This window comes from Dicentrarchus labrax, unplaced genomic scaffold, assembly GCF_905237075.1.
Source record: "Dicentrarchus labrax unplaced genomic scaffold, dlabrax2021, whole genome shotgun sequence".
Taxonomy (NCBI): Eukaryota; Metazoa; Chordata; class Actinopteri; family Moronidae; genus Dicentrarchus; species Dicentrarchus labrax.
In genome coordinates, this window is record NW_026136707.1 from 13,506,330 (window position 1) to 13,521,065 (window position 14,736).

At 39.9% G+C, this 14,736-nt stretch overlaps 1 protein-coding gene across 2 annotated transcripts in view; it reads right to left on the reverse strand.

Annotated features, from left to right (window-relative positions):
- Positions 1-14,736, reverse strand: part of osbpl3b (oxysterol binding protein-like 3b) — a 30,094-nt gene that overhangs the window by 4,704 nt on the left and 10,654 nt on the right. The window contains exons 2-15 of one of the 2 annotated variants that reach the window (XM_051406795.1): positions 11,525-11,676; positions 8,031-8,147; positions 7,297-7,350; positions 6,832-6,945; positions 6,421-6,585; positions 6,087-6,210; positions 5,117-5,220; positions 4,744-4,836; positions 4,496-4,655; positions 3,587-3,717; positions 2,858-2,959; positions 1,495-1,632; positions 779-872; positions 341-585 (exon numbers count right to left, since the gene is read on the reverse strand). In XM_051406795.1, the coding sequence (XP_051262755.1) occupies positions 341-585; positions 779-872; positions 1,495-1,632; positions 2,858-2,959; positions 3,587-3,717; positions 4,496-4,655; positions 4,744-4,836; positions 5,117-5,220; positions 6,087-6,210; positions 6,421-6,585; positions 6,832-6,945; positions 7,297-7,350; positions 8,031-8,147; positions 11,525-11,620 (1,737 nt within the window). In that variant the 5' untranslated portion in view covers positions 11,621-11,676. The remainder of the gene's footprint in view (positions 1-340; positions 586-778; positions 873-1,494; positions 1,633-2,857; positions 2,960-3,586; positions 3,718-4,495; positions 4,656-4,743; positions 4,837-5,116; positions 5,221-6,086; positions 6,211-6,420; positions 6,586-6,831; positions 6,946-7,296; positions 7,351-8,030; positions 8,148-11,524; positions 11,677-14,736) is intronic. The other variant, XM_051406796.1, reaches the window with a different exon arrangement.

Genomic DNA, 14,736 nt, shown 5'->3' on the forward strand with positions numbered 1-14,736 from the left:
ATCAATTGTGCTTGATTGCTGTAATTGTCAAGTTATGCTTGTAACGGTAGCTCAGTCCATAGAGACTTGGATTGGGAACTGGAGGGTTGCTTGTTAGAGTCCAGCATGGACCATAGTGGACTGGTAGCTGGAGAGGTACCAGTTCCATCTCCTGGGCACTGCTGAGATGCCTTTGAGCAAACCTCCTGACTGCTACCGAGGTGCTATGTGTGACCTTACTCACAGTTACACATACATGCAGTCCCCCACACATATGTATTGCACTTAGGCCTGGTTATGATACCACATACCAGACCCTGTCCACACACTCAAACAGCAAAGTATTTATTTGCCATCTCACCATACGTTCAAAAGGGTCCTGTGTGTTAGCAGCCCTGTCCAGCAGCTCGCTGTACTCCAGCTCCTCACACAGTCTCTGCAGGGTGTTGAGTGGCTCATTAAGTTGCACAGGCATCGTCACTTTGGAAAGGTCTTTGCCGATGTTGTTCCTGAGGATGTTCCACAGGCTGATGGTGCTGTTGTTGGGGCTGGGTGTGGGCAGGCAGGATCTACGCTGACAAAGCACAGTGCCCTCTTCCACAGAGCCTGGGCATAGACAGTATAAGATGTCAGGTAAGACAGGTAGCTTTTTGTGTGCAAATATGGAAATTCAGTAATTGTAATACTGGTAAGCCAGTCTACAAAAATTACATTTGTGACTAAATCGATAAAACTGCACTGAGACCAATATTGCATTTACATTTTTATGTATTAAAGGTAGATTTTGTCCTATATTTACCTGAGTTTGGTCTCTCACTTTCTGTTTCATTGCTGAAGTTGTCCATGGAAATGTTGTCACTAATGTCACTAATGTATGAATCATCCTCTGATACCTAAAAAAAACAAACATCCAAACTTCAGCCAAAAGATACATTTCTAATACCACCTGCCGAACGAGACTGGACAGGTCTCTTTCAACATCCTGTCACATCAGCAGAAGATCTAATATGTTGGAGATGAATGGTCCCTTAGGACCTGGTGGCAAATTTGCACTTCGGCTTGCTGTATTTTTAGATTAAAGTAATTAACTTTCATTTTCACATTGCTTCCGCTCCAGCTGCTCTCTGATCAGGCAGGCTGCATGAACAGAGAGGGCAGACGTGTTTCATGACACACTTAATAAAAACTTAACTTCAAGACTTTAATAATATGTAACACATTTTCCAGACAGACTGGGATGATGATGAAATGTGATAATCGATAAATCAATTGAGAATCTCTGATGGTAATTTTGTTTTAAACCCAACTCTCTGGATTACATTTTCTTTTTTCCATTTTAACATTTCAGCAGAACTGGCATTAAGGTTTTGATTGTAAACCAGACAATGTACTCATCAACAGTGATGATAATTCCATTATGCATCTCTAAACGTCAGTGATGAAAGTTTATGCCACTGACTGATTCTGAGCAACTGGCACATCAGTTGATGGTAACGGTTTAGCGCTCACACTTACCTCATTTTCAGAGGAACTAGCAGACAGCAGAACTTCCTGTGCATCAAAGAACTCAGACAAAGACTCTGTGATTGAAGCTCGGCTCTCATTGGACACTTGGTGTACGAGGGGGCGGGATTCATCAACAGAATCCTGTTTCTAGGAGACACAGTGTTCACAGCTACAATTAAGACCAGGAAAAGGGCAACATCATCACAGCCAGGAGGGGTGGTATTACAGGGTAGTTCAGAATACAATACAATCACAATTTGTGGATAATGAGACAATCACAGCACACAAGAATTTAGTGTGCAATATATTGAAAGACAGTCATCTATAATATAATAGTGTTACTGGGGAGAGGGGTATAACTGTAAACATTTTCAAAAAGCACACTTCAGTCCATAACCATACTAAATGTTCATGTGTGCCATCATTTCAGTGTTTAACAACCATATACTAAATGATGAATGTTTATATATCTGAACACTTTCAGAAATCAAAAGGGGGGGTTCTATAGGTATAGACCCATTTTTAATGTTGAGAATATATTGTATCAGTCAAATGCATTTCAAGAGACTGTATAACAATATATTACTGTATTAATTATTTAGAGCCAGTCAGAAGTGCACGTATGCAACAAGTGTGCAAACCCAACAATACTGCAATTCTGTCTGATAAGTTGATGTTGTTGACATAAAACAAGATGCACATTTAAAAGGGAGTTACAGCATTCATATAATTATTTTGAAAACAAATCAAAACCAATATATACAAACACGTAGTATTTTCCACAGAACCACACATAGAAGTGAGCACGCCCTTCGATCCTTTGTTATTGCTGAACCTGATTAATTAGCCTTGAGATAATCCCAGAGGAAGCGCATTAGTTTTGCACTGTGTGTTCAACAAATTTCCAGGGACACAATTAAGCAGATCAGCTCACAGTCTCTGGTCAGCAAATCTGATTAAAGCAAGCAAAGAGCTTCCTTTAGGAGGCGATAATGTGGCAGGTAGTTAGAAGTCTCCCCCTAAGCCGTGTGATAGTGAGATGTGTGTACACAACCACAGGACTGAGAGGGAGCACTTTCTCAAAGCAAAGAATGGAAATACAGTTTATTTGAGGGGGAATCGTTCCCTGAAAGCGTGTAGTGAAGAATGTTTTTTTCACTTTTTATAGTCATTGTCATTATAAAACACAGCGTGCCGAGTGAGGGGGTGAGAGCAGAGCAACATTTGTTGAATCTGGGTGAGAAAGCAAGGACAGCTCATTCATTCTGTGGCAAATTCTAGACTGGGTGGGATGAAAATAAAAACACAAAGATAATGATAATCATCACAGTTGTGGGGGGGAGGGGGGGAGTCACTGCATTCCCGCACCCACCTGTGCAGGGGCAGTGAGATTTATTAGCGTGGGCTCTATGATGTGAGACTCGGCGTGAATCTTGCACAGGCGCTCCCTCAGCTCAGAGTTCTGGGCTAAAGCCTGGAAAAACAACCAGTGTAAACATTGTTTATAGCACACATCCAACCAATAATGCCTTGAACTGAATAAACTCTGCCCTAATTTTCCATCCCTGAAATGTTTTTCTGTGTCAAAATCAGGTTGTAAACATTTTATTTACACTAACTGTAGAGACAAGTGTATGTGCTATCACTGCAGACATCAAACAGGAAGCCACGGGAGTCCGAACTATATTACTCACCCATTACTGACTCGATGTGAGGTAGAGTAGGTAGAAGCTGAGTAATCAGGAAGGAAAGCTAACACCAGCAGGGTATTTAAAGTCAAAGAATGACTGTTAGTGTAGAGAGCGCAGAAGTTTGAAATGTGCCAATGAAGTCAGGGTAACAATGAACGTGTGGCGCGAAAAGACAGAAAATAGAAAAGGCCTCTGGGTGGGAGGCAGCAGCCACAGGAAACACGACTGTTGCACATAGTTCAGGTGGGCAGACAGCAGCTAGTAATCCCTCTAAAAGGCTCGTCGATGTGTCACACCTGACAAGTGGTGTGGGAGGACACGACATCTGAGAGAACTAAAGGTCTAAAACAAGGTGGATTTTCGACTGACTGTTAACATTTCTGTGTCTGTGTGTGTGTTATTTCACATACCGTTGCCAAAGCATTCTTCAAACCAACAACCTGTGGTGAGGTAGGGGGACATGTTTCGTGGTCCAGACATTGTTTTAATCTCTCTTTCTCAGATGTCAGTGAACTCAGGGCTGACTTCATGGTCTCATGCACTGCAGCAATAAGAGAAAAAGAGGAGCATTTTAATTGTAAATCAGTTTGTATTCATTTCACAACAATGCAGATCTATTCACAGCAGACCCAGTGACAGTCTATCACACAACGCTTCTAATAAAGTGCCAAAATTTTGATTATCTCCGATGGCTCAGCAAGCCGCCGTCTTTGTTTTTATGACACTCATTTTTACACGCACTTCATAATTGGTGCTTGGGTAGCTACATTATTGAAGGCGCTGATGATATTATATTAATGCATCACTATATTAGATTAAGGCCATCACACATGCTTAACTTTATAATTTTGAACATGCATAAATATGTCGATTTAAACGCCAGCAGAATCGACAGCTGTTCCCTAGGGCAACTTTAAACCCATTTTACAGAAAATGAGGGAATCACGATGCCATTATGTAAAACATGAATCATTCTCATTACGCCATGTCAAGCATCAGGTATCAAGAGTGGCAGAAAACTAATTAAGACACCAATTTTCCCAACTAGAGAATGTAAACTTTTCACTTCACATCATCAGAATCCTAATGAATGAAAACTGAGACAAACAGTTTATCACTAATTAACAGCTGCCATGGCTGCATCATCAACACCATGCCAATCCCATTTTACTTGCAAATAAGACAGCAGCCCGCAGATTTATTGGAATTAACTGAGACATCTGAGAAATGTTTCTCTCCCTTCACGAAAACATGAATGGGTCATACTCAAAATTCTGTTACTGTAAATTAAAATCACCAGCTCAGAATATTCTACTCACAATTAGTGGCAACACGGCAGAAGTCCTCCTGCAGCTTGGCTACGTCAAAAGGGGATTCCAGGGATTCAGGGTCGACCTTGTCATTGCTGAGTGCAGCAGTAGAGAGGTTGGGGTTAGAGGCATGGAGGCGGATGGAGCCAGAGGAGATGCAGCTGGGTACCTACAGTAGAGCAGGAGGAGTAGAGCTTGGAGGGACTTATATTAAAAAAAGATTCAGCATGATCACACTTCGTTGTCACATTGATTACCTGCAGAGTTGTTTTGACATCTTTGTTGTAGTTTTTAGTGCGCCATTTCCTAGGAAGTCTCTTTTCTTTCTTGGGGCTGTCAAATGTAGATGTCTAGTGAACATAGATAAAAGATACTGATGGTCAAGACAGAAAATAGTTTTCATTTCAAGAGAGGCTTTTAATAGGAAACGTTTTCATCACTGGCCGTCTATATTTAGAAGCACATGACTTGAGGGCAACAAAAAATATTGGTGGAGAGGAATGATAAAAGAGGAAACAAGTTTCTTAGCATAACATTCTGAGTCATCTTGTATTTTGGATGAGATTAGATTGATTTACACAGTAAACTATGATGCACAAACCAGCTCTGCATGTTAAATAAAGTACTGACCTGCAGCGCTTGTATAGATGGAGCTGAATAGGTACGGTGGAGGACTTCCATACTCTGAAGAAGGTGGTTGAGCTCCAGCAGGTAGGCCTCACAGACTGACAAATCTGTGGAAAGAAGGAAAAAGGTCCACATTGAGATAAGAAGGTTAAGAAGTTGTTAAGAAAGTAAAAGAAAGAGAAAATAAAACAGAAAATGGCCTGAACAGATACTTCGAGGAGTGCCAGCTACATAAAAAAAACAGCTAATAAGTGGCAATCCTACTTCTGCTTGTGGCAATCTTCTTTTTGTAATTTGTAAGTTTTAAATTTCTTTGTAACTTTTTCAAGCTTTCTGGTTTAGACAAGCATAACGTCTCACTTAAAGCTGCGGGAAATATTGACAACACATCTTCAGAATCTAAATGAATGAAAACTGAGACAAACTATAATCAACAGCTTCCTTTCTTTATAAACACCAGGCCAGTCTTATCTTACTTGCTTTATTAGAGGCAGACAGATTAATTGGAAGTAACTGAAGCATGTGTAACATAACAAATGTAAATAAAAAAGCTGGATTCACCAAGGTTAGATCATCTACCTCTCTGACTCTCACTGGCAACTTTAACTAGAAGGCTTTGAAGAGAACACAAACCTTCCCAAACACTGAATAATTCTTCAACTTAAATGCTGCAACCTATATGTGGGTTTATGTATATTCATTATTTTTCACAGGTTTGATATACTTGAACTTTAAATTTCCAGATGTCTAACTTATCACACAGAAGAGTGCATTTTATAGAAAATGCAAATTATCTATATATATAATGGAAATCTAAGATTAAATCAAAATGTAACCAGTGGGTTCTTAGCTAGCTGGCCAGCAAATCTTACATTTTATTGTCTAGAAACCAAGGCACAGGAGGGAAGTTATATAATACGTTAACAGTGCATCAAGTACTATTGAGTGCTAAGAAACAGCTCTGCTGTCTCACCTTTGGAGCACTTGTCCATGTCGTCAGATGACTGCAGCCAGGCTGCTACCTTGGCCTGGCTGTTGCAGCTGAAAGGGAAGGCTGCTGCAGAATGCACTGTGGACTGCCTTCGTATGGACATGCACTGCAATAGCAAACAGACCCAAAGGTCAGTCCAATAACAATTTGCTTCCTTCGTCAATTTCTTCAGTAGGGCGGGGGCTTCAGTAAATATTACTGATAAAATACTGATATTCATGAGAAGAGACACAGCAGAAAGCAATACATGAGTTTTTGCTTTAAACAAAACCAGATAGTTCTCATTAACAGTGTGCTGTATAGCGCACAGGTATACCTTTCTGATAGAGGCACTCTCAGCCATGCTAGGAGAGTTGGGGGAGGGGTAGTGTGGATGGTAGAAGGACTTCTCGTTAGGGTACATGGCAATCTCATTTTGCCGATAGAGTCGATGGTGACGTAGCTTGGACACCCATTCATCAAACAGCTCCTGTGACTTAATCTGCAGAGCAGATACCACAATCAGAAATCAACACAAGGACAAGTAAGGTTGAGGAGGCGTGAAGGTGAAAAAACACACACAGGTACTGCATTTCCCCCTTATGTACACATAAAAAACATGAGGTCATATTAAAGTCATTTTAATGTTAGCATCTGTTCCATGAAACAAAAAGGAATAATCTGAGTAATCCATGTTTTACCTCCCTTCCTGTGGGGAAACCCTTTATTCACTAGCCCTGCGCTTTACCTTCAGGTGATAGATGTTTTCCTCAGCATCAAGATCGATGCACTTGGCTTTCTTCTTAATGGCCATGACAGAGAGACCCACATCAATGCAGCCATGCAGCTTGCCTTTCTCAATCTGCAAGTCAACACACAATATTATAAATACATTGAACTGGAGATTATACAAATGCAACAGGATACTGACTGTTTTAAAATGCAATATTCTATGTAGGCAGGAACAATAATCCCTTTATTGGTTCAGCCACCCTGGCCAAGTAGAGCTTCTGCATGGCTGATATATAATTATGTGAAATTGCCAGGTAAAATGCACTGTGTGATTCCTATCGATGACAATGAGATTGTGAGGGAATGAGGGCCTTTTGTATCTACAGGCAAAGATAGATAATTCAGGGAAAGACACGTCCTTTGTAATCTTATGTAATTGACAAGACCACATAGTATGTAGCCAGCAGGCTTTTGTACTCACATCCGCACTGCACTTGCCATACTTCAGGATGCCCTTGTCCAGAAAAAAGTATCTCTGTAGGGAGAAGGGCGGACAATGAGTGAATGAGATGCAGCAGGGATGATATGCAACATCCCTGACACAAATCTGAAGTCACTGTTATGACTCTGTGATCATGACAGCCTCTTGTTAATGTATGTTGTTAATGTCTCTGCAGTGAGTTGTTTGTCATCCCAGGCTCTTGCATCTTGTCTGCCTCGATTACTCTTCCTCTCACTCTGTTGCAATCTTTCTCCTCCACTCTCTTCGTAAATGTGATTCTTCTTGGTGCTCTTACTGTACATCGCTAGAATCAGACTGTTGAAAGCACAAAGATCTGAAAAGCTCTGACTGTTAGTCAATACTAAATGTATACAGCTCTATTAACCAACAGGCCATCAGCTAATGCATTTGAGAAGGAACACCAAGATATCTAGGCAGTATCATCTCAGTGAAAGCTTTTAGACAGAGCATGAACAGGCACTGGCCCAGGCCACATGTGACTTGTCCGTGGGTGAAATCATCTACTGAAAAAGCTCATTCAATCAGTTTAAAACACAAATGAGTCACGTCAGCTGATTTTTTTGTAGAACAAACATGGAAAGTGCAGGGTAAAACTGGGAAATGCAAATAATGTCATCTAAAAATACATCATGAAGTCAATCACTCTGAGAGATGAGTAAAGTAACATGAGTCATTTAAGGATTGGATTATACCTTGTGCCAGCCCTTCATGGGCCACTTTCTCCTCTTTAGCATGTAACCCTCCTGTTTCTGGGGCTCCAGGACATTGCTGAAGCCTCCACGCAGGCCTTCCACAATTTCCCAGCTGTCCTGTGGGCACAGATGTTTTATGAGATCTCTGGGACGTTAGCAGACACTCAACTTGTGAACACACGGAGGTTTGGTAGCGTAAAATGAAAAATGAATGAGTCAAAAGCATATTGTAATTTTTGGCTGTTGATGCCATTTAGAGTTATTATTCTCTCCTTCAGTGTAGGTTTTGGGAGTGGGAGATGAGAGTTTCATTGCTGAGGGGAAATGTAACCTTATTGTATGAGGTTAGGTGTGGGGCTTTACAGACTACTTTCACCTCATGGTCCCATTTGCAAAATTAGCTTACCTGTCTAATCTCACTCTTCACAATAATAATTTCCTGACTGAGATTATAATGCTCAAATCCAAATCCCCTGCAAATACAGAGATTAAGATGATATTTCATCATAGACTAATCCAGACAGCTCTGTCGTGTATTTCAGCAGTGAGAATTCCAGGAAAGCAGCATAAACATAGTAAACAGCAACTTTGAGTAACTTTCATTAGAATGAATGGGGCACAGCTGGGCGGGGACAGGGAAATGCAGGATGCTGTGTTTTGGGAGCTTGACCCATTTTGGAGACTAAAAATTGGCACATCCCTGCTGCTTCAATTTTAAGTTTATTATTGTGATTTTGGTCTTTATTGACAGTTTGACAGTATAAAATAGACAGAAAAGATGGGGGGAGAGAGAAAGAGTATTACGTAACAAAAGTCCAGCTATGTTTTGCTGCTATGGAATGGAATAATGGAATATATTTGGATACTGTTGAATGGACAAAATAAGCAAATAGGGGAAATCTTTTTCACAATTTTCTGGCATTTTGCAGAATTAATCAATTAATGAAAACGAATATTATTAGATTAGATTAGATCGTCGTATTATGAAAATAATCATAAAGGTACAGCCCCTTGTAATACAGTATTTTAAACTTCACTTATCCAAGTGTGACAAAAACTAAAGCACAAATGACTGATCAAAGCTATCCAGGGGGGACTTTGGGTTCTTGGCAGAGGTTTGAGGTGACACTGTGTTTGTTATCTCTGTGTGTCCCTGACTGTTCCAGTATATAACAGTTCTGGCTAAACAAACTGTATCAGTCGGAGAGGCTGACTGCTGGAGGTGAGGCCGTCTAAAATAAACCCTAATTTCTAAAGGGGATTGTGGGATGGAGAAGGCGGGGCTTGTGGGTTGTTCTTTCACTCTCCCTGAGCACTCGTCACAGCTCCCTCTGACACACAGTGAGTCATTGTCACACACTGCCGGAGCACTTACTCCAAGGTCATAAGACACTTTCAGAGAGAAATCAGCAACATAACTGACAAGAAGACATACATGCTTACAGGGATAGCTCTCAGCATAAGAAAACTGCATATCAAGTATGCTTCCAAAGTTGTCCAACATAGTGTTCATCCAGTTGCAGCTTTAGGATGGTTTGTGTAAAAAAAAGATGCGCTATATCCTTCTAAAACCAAAACATGAACCAAGATACGAGGCTACAGCTCTAATTAAATGTTCAAAATGATCTAAATATTAAATAAAAAAGCTCCACATTTTAGGGAATGTGCTTATTGGCTTCCTTGCCAAGAGTAAGATGGAAAGATTGATACCACTCTAATATTTATAGCCAACTGTAAATATAAAGCTATTGCCAGCAGATGTTTGCTTAGCTTAGCATTAAGACTGGAAACAGAAAGAAACTGCAAGCCTGGTTCTATATATAAGGATCTATAAAGGTCACTAAACAACACATTACATTACATCTAATCCATATAAAAAAGGAGTGCAATTTACGGTTACCGGGGGCAAGCAATCTTGTTATATTAGTTTGTGAGCTTGTTGATAGGCAGATTTTGTTACTTGTAGACAGAGGCAGGCTAGCTGTTTCCCCCTTTTTTCAGTCATTATGCTAAGCTAAGCTAAACTAAGCTAAACTAAGCTAAGCAAAGCTAAGTCTTTCCTGGCTTTCAGCAAGAAACTATTACTACTAAGTATAATATAATGAATATTTGCAGAAATGTTAAACTATTCCTTTAATGCATTGAAAAATTAACTGACCACTTGCTGGTGAGACATGGAAAACTGCTCATTTATGCTCTGTTAAGTATAAAACACACTGTGTAGTTCAGCAGGTGTAAAGGAAAACATTTGTGACTTTTTAAAATTATTATTATAGATTAAAAACCACACATTTGACTTGGATTTTCATTTTTTATGATTGATGCGAAAACTATGACCTTGCGAATCAAATGGACTGCCAGACTGACCTATGCTATACTGAGCTATGCGCTTGTGTCTGAACCACAGTGGTGCAGACACAAGCAGCAGCGATGGCTTTTCTTGATTGAAAAGATGTTTTCGCTCTTTTCCTGACTGGCTTTGGTACTACGTTTTCCTTGATATGATTGGTCAGATGGTTCATCCAATCACCTTCTGGGTATATTTTTAAGTGACCTGCCCTTTTCCGGTTTCCAATGACAACTTCCCAGATGGGAAGAGTGAGTAACCATATGGCACAGACCAGTTAGTGAAACTCCGGTCCAAGCATATTGAAGTTTGAAACTGTGATTTTAAGAAAATATTAATTTGTTTGTTTGTTCAGAGGTTGCTAATGAAGATTTATTTTTCAGTCGCTGTTTTTGTTGTTCACTCTAGAGTGATCGACCACTATTGTCTGTGTGTCTTGTGGGCAGGACTAGAGAGAAAGCTTATTACTTTAATTTTCAAACAGAAAAGCTGTTCCAGGCGATGAAAAATTAATGAGTCTGCTGCCTACAGATAAACACTCAAGGCAAATGCAACAACACAAACAACAGTTTGTTCATGGTGCTAATATCTCCACTAATTTGTGTGTGAGAGAGGGAACTTCAACCTTTTGCAACCTTTGAGGGAATTGTAGCAAAATTGCATTTTAGTAATTCAGATCACACTTTTCCCCACATTTGGAGAACATGCTGTGGTCTGAGGCAGTGATGGAAATTCTCCAAAAGAAAAAGGCTCAAGTTGGCAGCCTTTGGTCCTTGCTGCTGATAATTTAAAATGCAAAGAAATTGTCTTCTCCGGTTTGCATCTGTTATGATCCAAAGAGAGCCTTGAGAAAAACTTAGAAAACTACAGGATCTATAAGCAAATGTTTGTGTGGTTAAGGCATTTACTGTCAGAACACTCTCCTCCCACGACAAAGAGAAATCCCTGAGGACTGGCAGTTTTATTTGCAATACACAAACTGTAGTTTAAACTTTACCCCTTTCAGAATGTGTAATACTCCTGAAATGACCTGTGAATGTAATGTGATCACAAAGACCAAACCGGTGAACGGTGCATGAATGAGTAGCTGGATGTTCATTAGTGACGGGAAGCAAGTCCTACAGTGTCTTCAGCTGGTGTGTGTTACCTGTCGGCTGTCGTGTTTGGATGAGGAGCTGCTGTTGCTGCGTGACAGGGATGATATCTTCTGTGACATGGCGGAACTGCGCTCCTCTGAGCCCATCTTGCTGCAGACTGGCTAGTGTGGGCTAGGGCTAGAGTACCAGGACCATTCCTCCACTAAGAGAAGAAGGGGTGGAGAGGGGGTCAGGGAGAGAGAGGGTGATGAGAAAGATTGCTTTAAAAGGCAAGCCCTTTAAAATGCTTTTAGCCCTGTCTCACTGAAAAATGCATTAGGCTATTTAGAGTGATTCGTTTTTCCGTCTCCATGTAGCAGAATATGGGATGTGATGAGAAAAGCTGCACATCTCAGCATTTGCAAATGAAACGGACAGATAAAACTGGAAGATATAAATTAGTCTGCAAGTGAAGAGACCACAGGTTTAAATAATTAATATATTAATCTTACAGAGAGTGATGGATTGTCAACATTTAAGGATCATATGCATCTTAGGCACCCACTACAAGAGTGTTCATACAGCAGTGTTGCAAGACGGAGTCAGACCTTAAGTAAAAGAAATAATGCAATGTAAAAGTACTGCTATACAAGCAAGTCCTTTAGAAGCTAACCAAAGGAAAACAGAACAGAGGGTTAAAACAGAACTACTATTAGAAAAATGTACCTATAAAAAAGTAGGGACATTTTAGGGTGTTAAATTGTTTCATAGTGACTAAACAATTTAAGTCATTCATTAAGCCAACATGCAAAACACTTCCGACTGTTGGAAAAAACAAGTACTTGAAGATCACCTGATGCTCTGGGCAACTGTAGACACATTTTTCACTATTTTCTGTGATTTTTTAAATTAAGTAATTATTTGTTTTATTGGAAAAAAATAGTTTCAGCCTTCGTGTTTTCTGTGCACTGTATTACATTATAGCTGATATATTAATGTGTAAGCAGCATTATATTGTTGAGATCATCTAAGATCTAAAATCTTAATCTGCATAGTAGCCGACAACCGACCAATTTCCCTTTGAAATGTACTGGAGTGGAAGTGCAAAATAGCATATAATGGAAATAATCGCCAAAGAACAAACTCCTCAACGGTTCATTATTCTACTCACGAAATATCCAGTCTTTTTAAAGCTTAATATTAACCTGATCCCAGACGACAGAAAGCTCAGTGATGAGGGAATAAAAAGTGTCACATGTAAAGATGCAGTGAGATGTGAGATCATCACTTAAACAGAGTGTGAAAATAACTGGGCCTCTTTAGGAAATGGCAACCTTCAGTCAACTGCCACACTTCACACAGTCTAATTAATATTATGTGGTGGTCTACCACGTCAGCACCCAGAGCCACATTTTGTTAATGCATTATGTGAGTGGCAGTTTGTCATAGTGTGGAAAGCTGGTCAACAACCTGGCATGATGTGTTTGTGTAAATTATGTTGGTCCACAAGGGAGCAAGCAGCATGTCATTAGTTTAGCTTTACTGAGGATGGAGCAGTAAAGAGTTTTTGGACCATTGTGTCCCAGTTCATCGCTGCATTAACTGTCCATCTGTGAGATTCTGTCTAAGAGACCAGGCCATGATTATATTTTGGTCTTTTTTCCTTTTAATCACTGTAGTGTCTATGGTTTTTTCATAGTTTTAGTTGGGTCAAAGTAAGAATATACATTTTCAGGTATTCATTCATATTAGAATTACATAAAATACATATACAATATTATTAATTAATTTATACAGTAAACTGCATTCCTCTGTAATGCCTCAGGCAAAACGTTACAAACATTTGGTTTTTTGTTTTCTGGAAAGAAAAAAAAACCAAATGATTAATTTGTACAACCGAATTTTCTTAAAACAATGATACAACATGTTCATATTATCACAATTCCTCATATTGTCAAACTTTAACAATAAAACAAATTATTGTCCAGCACAACTTCGGGTCTATGCTTGAGTTAGAAACCACCTGACATATTCTAATAAAAATAGATTTTCTTTAGTCACAATATGGTGCAATGCTGAAACCCCATTTTAAATGACAGAAGAGCAAACTCTATCCTTTGATCAAGACTGTGAAATGTGGTTGAAAGCTCTGGAAAAACCTGGTAAATGGACCCTTTGTTAAGATTTTATTTTTTGCCAACTTTGTAAAGTATTGGTTGATCATATAAATGATGTCTCCTGAATCAGACACGCAATGTGTTAACAACCACTTTGAAACAGCAGCAAGGTTAATCACATTACCTGCTCTGCATCCACTTGTGCTGCATAATGGCCACAGCTTCTCAGGTTGGAAAGACAAAAGTATAGTCATCTGAAACCTCCAGCCTTTGGCCAAGCCTACACCTCCGGTCTGTCTGTGGACCACAGGCTGCGGTTTACACTGATGGAGCACGGCGCCCAAAATGCAGCCACAACAATGGATCAAAGTGGCAGGAGGCACAAAAAGAGGACCCCAGCGGCAGCACATCTTGTGCATTTTGTCAGCTCAATTATGGCTGAATGCATTTAACCAGACCAGGACAGAAACAGACTAAGCTCACAGACAACAATGATTTATGAGACACTAAATGTAATCTAGCTAAAGTATGTATGTATCTATCTATCTAACAAATTCTTCTCCATCTCTTATAATTTATTCATCCACTTTCCACTGATCACACCAGCTCTGCGCAGGTCTGTCCAACTGTCACCCTTCAGGGCACCCTTTCATCTGATACAACAACACCACTTCTCTGGCTTTCATGAGGGTGACAGCAGTATTAGACGTCACAGCTCTAGTAATTACCCTTTCTCACTGAAGAGCACACGCTCTTTGATGGCAATAGAGAAATGCAGTAAGTGATTGCAATAAAACTGTTATTAGATTACAGAGGAGCTGTGCTGCTAGGGTTACTGTTAGTATGGATTTTTTTACTTAACTTGACAGCTGTTGCTGACATTTACAGACTGAGAAACACAAGTAAACAGATATGAAGACAGTGTACTGTAAGTCTAACATAAGTGGTTGTGGCTTGTGCTATAATGAGCAGAGACCACAGGTTGCTCAAAACGGGGACGCTGACAGGCAGTGTGTGTTTGTCCAGTGTGTTGGGTGAAAGAACAGAGGGGATCACATGAACACTGACAGCTACTGAGGACAAAAGATAAACACAGACTACAGGAAAAGCTCTACTGTCATCAAGATGGCCTTCCTTCCATGTATGAATGGATGAACACAAAAAGA